This window comes from Carassius auratus, unplaced genomic scaffold (genome assembly GCF_003368295.1).
Source record: "Carassius auratus strain Wakin unplaced genomic scaffold, ASM336829v1 scaf_tig00214588, whole genome shotgun sequence".
Taxonomy (NCBI): domain Eukaryota; kingdom Metazoa; phylum Chordata; class Actinopteri; order Cypriniformes; family Cyprinidae; genus Carassius; species Carassius auratus.
This window is the reverse complement of record NW_020527725.1, coordinates 234,694-245,039: the sequence shown is the minus strand read 5'-3', so window position 1 is coordinate 245,039 and position 10,346 is coordinate 234,694. Positions and strand designations below refer to the sequence as shown.

The 10,346-nt window shown below is 37.1% G+C and overlaps 1 protein-coding gene across 2 annotated transcripts; it reads right to left on the bottom strand.

The window, feature by feature from the left end:
• Nucleotides 1-782: 782 nt before the first annotated feature.
• LOC113092431 (large neutral amino acids transporter small subunit 4-like) lies at nucleotides 783-10,032 on the bottom strand. 2 transcript variants are annotated; one of them, XM_026258020.1, is made up of 14 exons: nucleotides 9,957-10,032; nucleotides 9,090-9,326; nucleotides 7,338-7,632; nucleotides 7,119-7,174; nucleotides 6,931-7,007; nucleotides 5,248-5,340; nucleotides 5,028-5,161; nucleotides 4,746-4,939; nucleotides 4,493-4,636; nucleotides 3,860-3,992; nucleotides 3,590-3,722; nucleotides 2,558-2,631; nucleotides 2,317-2,440; nucleotides 2,057-2,218 (listed from the first exon to the last, which is right to left on the bottom strand). In XM_026258020.1, the coding sequence occupies exons 2-14, from the start codon at nucleotides 9,247-9,249 to the stop codon at nucleotides 2,057-2,059; spliced, it is 1,779 nt and encodes a 592-aa protein (XP_026113805.1). In that variant the 5' UTR covers nucleotides 9,250-9,326; nucleotides 9,957-10,032. The 2 variants fall into 2 exon arrangements, with proteins under 2 accessions (XP_026113806.1, XP_026113805.1); XM_026258021.1 differs by lacking the exon at nucleotides 9,957-10,032 and having other exon boundaries at nucleotides 783-2,218; nucleotides 9,090-9,249.
• Between the last annotated feature and the right edge of the window lie 314 nt (nucleotides 10,033-10,346).

Sequence of the window (10,346 nt, the reverse complement as noted above, 5' to 3'; positions counted from 1 at the left end):
AAATAAAACCCCAGACCGACCGTCGATGGAAGCTCTTAGGTGGTCGTTTGTGTGATGTAACAGCTGGTGGTCGCATAGCTCTCTATCAGTCAAATTACAATCTGTCACAAATTATGTAACGATAAACTGGTGCAGTCTATTTATATCACATCTGGAGACAGATCCCACCATCCGATTATTTCCATGTAGTTACAGTATGATCTGCCCTTCAAAGCGTTTCTCAAAACATTGAATACAGTCAATAAATACAGTGTCTCCCATTCACAATATATTGTTCATATATTTCAAACCCAGATGTATTTGTGCAGTAGACTTGTAAGATCTGATTTCTAACTTTAATGAAGAGTCAGCTTCTTTTTTTTCTCGATGCCACTCAAGGATCCAGGATTATGATGACCCCTGAGAGGAGTAACACTTATAAGACTATATTTTAATTGATGAAAAAAACTCATTTATACAACGTGAGAAAAAATAATTGTGACATTACAAAGAATATATACATATAAAAAACTATATTTTAAATAATTAAATAACTTGTTCATGTTTGTACTAAACACAAAATAAAATATTATGTAATTATGTCATATATATTTTCCCCACAAGACTATGAAGATCTTGTGGATACATATAGTTATTTCATTCATAAATTATGATATGTCCTCAGTAGAGGACATCGTGACTAAATTTCTTAAAAATTAAAATAAAAAAGACATGCATGAACAATGAATGTAATAGACACTATTATGATGTTTTCACTATAAATTAATAATAAATGACAAAAATCAGCAAAACCTACACATTTTTATTGAATAAAATCCTCAACAGTAATTCCACATAGAACAATACATGAAAGTTTTTGAAAAAACAAACAGTCTGTGCGACACTGAGAAAAACCTTTGCAAATAAGGCTGCATTGTCCATATGGTCCATTAGATTTTAAAGAAATAAATACATTACACAACACCATTTCTAACATTACCAACATTTCCACAGTATCTGTGCCTCCAGTCCTCCCATCAGCTATCATCAGCATCACTAACTTCACTGTAAACCACACAAAAGGCACATTTGTGAGTTAAGTTGTGCTTTCCATATGATATTTTACTTCAGAGGACCATTATATTTTGATCTTATGATCAGTGACACACAAATGACTCTTAACACGCTCTGAAATATCACAGAATGCAAGTGAAAGAAAGACAGAAAAAGGGAACTATGGGTCATGAGGGGGTTTACGGTACATGTGTCAAAAGTGCTGTTGTTGCCCTGACATCTGCGCCTCAGTTTTCAGCAATCACCTTGCAGATCAGTCACTCACTGCAGATCATAAGCATTTCAGCCTCTTAAATGTATGCATCTCATGCACATGTAGTGTAAAAACATATATACAAACTGAAATGCATAAATTGTGGCTTTCATAAAGTGCCTATGATCAAAAGTGATCAGATCTTTTTCACAAATACAACATTATTTCATAGAAAAATGTAAAAGGCCCTTTGAGGATCATTATGAAGGGAAAATGTGCCCTTTAGTGAATACAATTGCATTGCACCACAATTATTAGCTACAGTGAAAACTGGGGCTATAATGGTTTAAGTTGAAATCCCTTGTAAAGTTTAGCTGAATGAGTAGGGTGTTTGGGTGTCCTTGGGCAAGACAGACAAACTGTCATCTTTACATCATCTGTGCAGGCAAGGCTGACTTCAGTCCTCCTCAAAAACCTCCAGTTGGCATAAACAATGTATATAAAAAATCATATACTTATATGCTGTATACTGAAATGCGCCTGGTTTAGATTATGGAGCAACAGTCAGAGTTGAAACTTTATCACATATGTACATGCGTAATATAAAATATCTGTTTAAATTCAAATCAAATGTCAAAGAAGAGGGATGCCAAATTTCCCACGTTGCTTCCTGTCTCCCTCATTCCTCTTTTGGTCCACTGAGTTACTCTGTAAACCTCTGAGAAAGTGGTTTAATCGTCTCTGCGTTTCTGTTTTTATGAAGCTGTGATGATATTCTCATGCCTCTGTTTTTCCCTTTATCTGCTTTCTTTATACAAATGCCTCTTGTTCGTCAGTGCCATTGATTCTGAGATAGATTTTAGCGTTATTTTCCTTCTCCTTCCTCTTCTTGTGCAGGGTTTTCCTGAAGTACAGTAGATAGAGTGGTAACAGGAAGCCCATCATGCTGAGAACCAGCAGACCAACGTTCACCTACACCAGAAAACCAAAACATACAGAGGAGGTCAAAACCTGCCTAATGGGCATTTCATCCATGTAGTATTCCTAAAGCTCTCTGTTGTGTGTCATACCCAGAGTGGGTCTCCCTTCAGTGGTCCCATCATGGCCATGAACAAAGGCTGCTGCAGCAGAGCGAACAGAGCGCTAACCAATGACTGCATTCCTGTCAGACTGCCGAACTGAGATGATGGGTACCTGCAGACACACAAACAGATTATTTCTTATCATAATTTAAATGCAGCTATTACAGACGAAAGTGATGATCATAAGCAGAATTGAATCATGTTTTACAGATAATGTCGACAAACTCACACAGCAGCATAAAGTCCACCGATGGCGGAGTGGATGAAGCCTCTGACGATGGTGTGAAGGACAAACGAGAGCATCTGGAGAGAGATGACATGAGGTGGCAAAATCAAAACATTATAATCACTTTCCTGTGGTAAAATTGGCAGGTGACATGCTATTTCCATAATTAGGCCACTAGGGGGAGATGCTGTATTGTACAGCTATGCAGACACTTCATGTGCCAATAGCAAGAAATAAGTGGTACATACTACTCTTACTATTTCTGCTATATGGTAGACTTGCACACTACTCCATATGGAAGAAATAATAAGAGTAGTATGCTATTCCAAATTTAGCAATAGCCTTCCTCTGCACAATAAGTAGAATAGCATACTAACATACAACTCTTAATATTGCTGCAATGTGTACGGTTTACTGTGCACACTATACAAATAAGTGCACAGAATATCCATAAATATTACATTAGCAAAAAAAAATCAAAATAGCAGCATATTGTAGTATACAAGTATGTTATTATTCATGTATTATATTATTTATTCATGTTTTAAATTAACTCGTATATATGAATGTTAAATTGATATATAATTATTAATAATTAATTTTATTTTAGTTTTAGTAATTGTGTTATGTTCTTCATTTGTATGTTTTTTTATTAATTTATTGTTATTATATTTAATTTTAGTACTTAACTTATTTTATTTAGTTGCTAGGCAACTATTCTAATTTTTGTTTACATTTTTTTTGTTTGTTTTTTTTTCTTCCAAAATTTGTTTTACTTGATTTCCGTGACTGAAAACTAATTTTTATAGATAACATTTTAGTCATATTTAACAATAACAACACTGGTACACATATTTTTACAGTGTTATGTTTACAGCATACTGAAAAATTGATTAACAAAAAACTTTTTTTTAAAAACATGTACACTATTTTTTTTTTTTCAAAACACACCATGCCTTGTGCAACATTAAATGTGTCAACCAGTAATATTGTCAAATGCTCATCATATTGTGAGATTTTGTACGCAGCACACACCTGAAGAGGGAGGTTGGGAACTAGGCAGGTGATGCCAAAGCAGACGAGGAGGATGTTGGTGAAGATGAAGGCCCGTGTGGCGTTGGTGACTTTCTGAATCTGTCTGTCTCTGCGTTTGGGCTGGGGCTCATCCCTGGAGACAAGGAGCACATAGACACACATTTTAAACAGCTGTCATTCATTTTTTTTTTCAGAATTTTGAGCTTCAAACTTGATTATTTTAAGTCAAATCTACATCCATAGATCACTCAAAAGTGTGTCATAACTTACTTGTTGGGCTCTTTTTCATTGATTTCTCCATCATCGCATTCCTTCAGCTTCCAGTCCATGATCTGACCGATGACCGGTGTCGTCATCAAGCACAAGAGTTGCATCATGCCAAAAATGGAGGTGTAGAGACTCACTGGGGGAGCAAAAGAGAGGCAGAATATAACACTGTGTAATAGATAATAGAGGTTAGTTAATAACTACTCTGGTTAATTGTTTTTGGCGCTCGTGTATGCTTGTATATGCATTACTGCCCAGAGCACAGGTGGGCAGGGAGTGGCTTACGCTTGACGTCAGAGCAGGAGAAGGTTAAAGATTAGAGTAACAAGCTTAAGGGGAAGACACACTCTACTGGTTTCTACTGTGCTACTGAGATTCTTACCCAATTCCATTCTCTCAACTGCAAAAATAGTATTACAAAAAAATTAAGAGCTTATAATTTTATTAGTGGCGGATTTTTTTTTTCCTGCATTTACATATCTGAATTATCATAATTAAAGTAATCAAAATTTTTTGTTACTCTGGAAATATGTGTTGGTGTGTTCACACATTTTTGTTTTCACATTTCCATAAACTTTTATGCTGCATTCTCAAATCAGGATTATCATGAAAGCACATTTAAACATGCATATTCACCCGTATTGAAATCTCCTCCGCTGAGGGACTCCAAGATATTGTTCATGGCTCCCATGTAGAAGATGAGACGCAGTTGAGTTACACACATGGTCACCAGACTCAACATGAAGAGAGGGCTGAAAATACTCCGCATGAATGACTGAGCTGCATGGAAGAAAAGGAAAATGGGGTTAGTTTGAATTGTTGACCTGTCATATTAGCACATTTTCTGTCTTTTTTCCTGTATCAGACCCGTTTAAAAATTGTGACTTACTCTCCTCCTTGGCCTCACACTGCGGTTCCAGATCCATGGTGGACAGGCAGAGATTCTGACCCTCTTTGGCTAGCTCTTTCAGTTTTTGAGTGTGATCCACGCTAAGACGCTTGCCCACTGTCGTCACCTGCTTATAAAACTGCTTTCCTGTAATCTTATGGTCAAATCGCAGCCAACTGAACTTGATCTTGACACTGGATACAGAAATTTACAAATACAGAACGAGTGTCAAATATTGTAGATGTTCGATGTGTGTGAGAAGGGTATGTGTGTGTTTCTTACGTGTAGTCCATGTCTTCGGGTCCAGGGAAAGGCTCCAATGGCCAGTTGAAGAAGCAGTTGATGAAGACGAGGCCTGCACAGCCCGCCCAGACCACCAGAATCATGATAAAGGTCACACCAAGGTCATAGATCACCTGAAAATTTTAACATTTATTATCTAAGAACATAATGTACCATTATAATCACTTGTTTTTTCAACCAGTTGCTTAATCTAACAAACCTTGACCCCAGGAAAGGTGACAGCCGAGGAAGCGTACGAGCCGATCATGAGCGCGATGAAGGTGGCACGCAGGTCGCCAAACATGCTGGGCAGCTGGAAGGAAACATGGGAACAGATTAATATCTCGGTTGGTTAAATTCATTTTTAATTACTCTCATTTGTTTGTTCATTTAAAATGTATATAACTCTTAACAATCTTAGCAAAAAACATAAGTATTTAAATAAACTAAAACAAATTATAAAGCTTTTTTATTATTTTAATATCATCTATAGAATCCACAACAATCCTGGCAAGAGAGAAAACGTTTCAGATTTATTAGTAACATATATATATATATATATATATATATATATATATATATATATATATATATATATATATATATATATTAATTTATCTCATTTATGACTTTATAATTATATAATTTATATTAAGACAAGTCATGTTTATTTGTTCTTTTTCCACAACATGTATTTTTTAATTATTTTTATTAATTATAATTTAAAATGTAATATTCTTATCCTATTCAGACTGTGGCTATTCAGAGCATTGATATGAAGACAACTGATCCACAGTCTTTCTCTAAAAATCGCAACAGCCAAGAAGAGATGGCACACAATTATGGACTGACGAAAGCAGAGCAAATCAACAGTGAAAGCAGTTTCAGTTTAGAGGCACTAACTACAGCCCCAGAGTGAGGTCGGGAGATTGAAAGAAAGAAGAGAAAGAAAATTTGACAGATCACTAGAAAACTAGAACACTACCAGTGGCCTGAAATATTTTTGAGTTAATCCACATTTCCTTCTTACTTTACTTTCGGTTCGATGTAATAAATGGGGCAGTATGAACTGAGGATTCATCCATTCAGTCAGAACCGGGTGAATTGGAGCACAGACTGGGCAAGACTGCTTACAGTGAAAGTGTGTTTTCAGCAGGTTGGTAATGGGCGAGTTGTGTTTTGTGAGAATTCCTGTCAGAACTGATGTGAAAGTATTCTCCAAAATCAATTGGAATGCAACTATTTCCAACTCATTTACACTTCAAGAGGGACATGCAACATGGCAAACAAGAACTTGTTTTCCATGATGAATTGCATTATTAGCGATTTAGCCATCGATGTAATAATTTTGAGGTAGGTATCGTTTTTTATTTTCTCAGTTCATGGCCATTAACGTGTGGCAGAAAGTTTATTTTGGGCTTTGGGTGCGAGTGTTCTTGTGAGTTCATGGTCAAATAGTTCCTGAGATCATGCTGAGTGCATGATAACATCATCAGGAGTTAATGCATGGTACCAGCGCAGCAACAAGAGTGAGTCAGCTGAAAAAAACTCTGTAGTAAGACGCACAGATGGGTCTAATGATGAATCTGCTGCACCACGCTTGAGAGATGCTCAAATAAGAGAGATTGAGGAAAAAGAGACCTAGAGATGTCTAACTAGCATGGATATAGCAGGATCAAGGGCACCCAATGTAACAATAAGAATCGACCACTGAGAAAACCTCATTAGCTAATCTGAATATCAGATGGGACATATCCTCTACAATTTATATGGTGGATACAGTCTGTTAATTAGCAATTTAAACATTACAAGTAACTTGGGGCAAGCAAGTTTAAACAAAATAAACGCACAAACACACACACAAAAAAAGTGTACATTCATAAATAAGTTAAGACACACTCACTGTAAGTGAAGTGAAGGTCATACACATTCCTCCAAAGCCGTTAAAGGTCAGAGCGATGAAGATCAAAACAGACAGATCTAGAAGAAACAAGCAGATGTTAAATGATGGGACATTATCAGTATCTATTACAACATTGGTGTCTGTTTCACTAAATATGGACACATAAATTGCATTTATGATGTTCTTACCATTTGGGTTGCTGGCTCCATAAGCAATCATAAGGCACGAGAGGGCAAAGCAGGCACTGGAAATAAAGATACAGCACTCAGAGGTCAGCTAATAATGGACAATTCAACACTTTTCTGGTCATTGGTCTGTATTGTGACTTTTTTCATTTCATTAATAATTTATCAATCATGTGACTGGTATAGTAATGATATTGAAAAATTAAGCACTATGCTATCTACCTTCCAAGCAGACGGAGTTTGCGTGGGCCGTATTTGTCCATGACGATTCCGAGAGGAAGTGTGATGGCGCTGAGGAGGAAGGAGCCCACGGTGAAGGCTAAATTGAGCATCTCATCCTGTTCTTTACAGATGAGCCAGCCATTCATCCTCAGATTGTCCTCTGGATGGTTTAGGGGGACCATCTCCACCCCACCATCATGCTGGGTAGACTGGAACTCGTCATATTCAAATGCTTCATCATTCGACAGTGATGAAGGAACAGCTGGTAAGGAGAAGTTTGTCATCGAGTTGTTACCTTTGGGAAAGAAGAAAGAGGAGAGGTAAAGTTAACGGAACCCAGATTACCAGAACAGCAGATACCATGTTCCAAAAACCAGCTTGAACACAAACTGATGTGGCCTAAAACCGTATGAGTTGCACTACTCAACAGGTTAGCATTTCTGCAAAATCATGTTTTCTAAACCAAGCTTATGTGTGAATGGTGTTCCCACTGTAAGCACTACAAAAGATGCATCAAAGATTGTGTATAAGCCACATTGATGTGCAAATGTGCAAAACTCTTTGTGATAAAAACTCTTTTATCATGACAACTTCAGAGATTGCATAATGGGAAATCCCAGCTAATGTACTAAACTCTCGAAAGCAGTCCTCACATACTTCACATATCATTCAAATTGGTCAAAGACTAATGCTTCAAGACATTGTCCTTTGAGACTTATCTGTGGACTTTAAGCCTGCTCAATACTGTCTTGAACACATGATTTTTTGCTGAGACAGTCTCATTGCGTCACAATAATGTCACTGACCGAAAGGACAGTCAAATCAGATGAGTAATATGAAAAAACATGAACTATGACAGCGCCAAAAAGGAATGATAAGCACTTTTCCATGCAAAAATGCCATGCCAAGCAGACAGTTGGACATGCAAGATGCCCACCACTCCACCAAGAAGTTGCATTCCTAGATCTACCTAAACGATAAACCTCCAACAGTTTCCTTCACACACAACTCTTTCTCATCTTCTGCCCCTCCTCTACCCCCTTCTTTTTTCTTGTCTGCCTTGGAATTATAAACCAGCTTTTGTGGTTAAATAGGTCTCAGTGTCATCATCTTTTATTAAATCAAGCCCATAGTGCCTGAGAGAGAACAGGACAATGCTAAAAGGGCATTACCAGCCACAACAAGACCGAAACGTTCTTATGTGATGCTAATCAATACCAAAGACAGTTAAATCAATCAATCAATCAATTACAAGCTAATCAGCAGGTCAGAAGGTCTAACTGAGACGATAAACATCTTCATTTACATCTTGCAGGCGGTAGGCCTCTCAATTTAAAGATACACTTGATTAGGTCAGGATCCCTGTTGAAAACCTTTCAGCATTCCTATGTTTTACTGTGACCAGCTGATTAAATGGACGTCTGTGCTGTCTATGGTTGTGAGGCTCCTGTGGCAATTACTCCAAAGAAAATTGTCAGTAATGGATTAAAAGTAGGATCTTTCAAGTACTATCAGATACAGTCTTTGTTTCGAGATCAGATTGGAATGAAGGAATGGATGGGATCTGCCAATATATTTAGTGACAAATAAAACCCACTCATGCATTAAATTAAATTCTTTCATAGGTAAGATCACAAACTTGACTTGCGGACCACGTAACCTAACTGTTCCTCAATGGCTCTTCTAAATTGCTGCAGAGTTTTCTTGAGTTCTTGTTCTTGATGTTACATTATATTTAAGTAGGATTCTTACCTTGCTCTGTGCAGAGGTATGAATAGAAACCCTCAGACTTCAGCATGATGAGTAAGGAGCCCCAACCCAGCAGAACGGCAGAGAAGAGCAGGTTTTCAATGATGGCTGTTATTGCCATCCACCAGCGGCGGGCAAATGCCGTGGCTAGAGTGGGTGCCATGGCTGAAGGAGTAGTATAGCCAACAGATAAGAGGAAAAGGGTGGTCGATAGTGTCTGGTGGAATCAACCCTCACAATCTGTGGGGGAAAAAAAGAAGAGATAGAGAGTGTGGTGTTGTAATTATTTTAGTGTAATGACCAAGTTATACATTTCTGCATGGGATGAAATAGAAACATACTGTAGACTAAAATGAAGACATTCCTAAAAATGGAGTTCTTGAACTCTATATAAAGATGTGTGAATGAGGCACTTCAAAGTCTCACTTTCAGAGTCAGTTCGTTCAAATTCATTCAGACTGTTTAGCAAAACAGTGTAAGAACAGTGACAGGGAGGTCCCAAAATACACATTACAACAGATCTCACACATTGATTGATGCAAAATATCAAAAAGAGAGCTGTTAAAGCTACATAACACATTATGACATTATCGTAGACTTATCTTTAGTGTGCCTTGTACTTCAAACACACATGCATTTTTATTCTTATTAAAGTTTAGCACTTTTTGTAATGGAATTTTAATGTAAAATGAACATTTAGTGTTTGAAAGAATAATATTAATTGTCTTAAAGTGTAACAAACTAACTGTATTACTACTATTATGTTTACTTTTACCTAAAATACATAAGCATTTGTTTAAAGCAGGCTATACATAAATTATATAATTATAAAATAATATATAGCTATAAAGAATGAAATAAAACACATACCTTTCTGCCTTTGCTCTCTCTCTCTTCTCCTCTCTCAGACAGTGCCTCCTGCAGTTACCGGCACTTGGGCTACTGACCGCTCGTTTCAATTGCATCTGACGAATTTATAGCGGTTTCGTGTGGTAAAGCATTGAATCGTTTCTATTGGCTGCATCAGGAGGCTAAGTACACCTATCAGCCAATCAGGTGCGAGTCTGCCGCTGCATTGAAACATCACGGGCCGTCAACAGGTGAGGAGCCAGATGTTTATCTTGAAGAAGCGGATGAATTGGGCTCGATTTTGTTCAGGAAATTGTTTTTAGATTGGTCGTCTCAATAAACGGAAGGTCCTTTATATCATCAATGATAAAATCAATATTTTCGACTTTTATTGATTATAGAGTTATTTAC

What these genes read in the sequence shown, in the direction of transcription:
- LOC113092431 (XM_026258020.1), bottom strand. Translation starts at nt 9,249, where the DNA reads ATGGCACCCACTCTAGCCACGGCATTTGCCCGCCGCTGGTGGATGGCA. An exon ending in AAACTCCGTCTGCTTGGAAG is followed by an intron (nt 7,175 to 7,337) that starts GTAGATAGCATA and finishes CTTTATTTCCAG; the next exon opens with TGCCTGCTTTGCCCTCTCGT. An exon ending in TTCCCAACCTCCCTCTTCAG is followed by an intron (nt 2,632 to 3,589) that starts GTGTGTGCTGCG and finishes ATCTCTCTCCAG; the next exon opens with ATGCTCTCGTTTGTCCTTCA.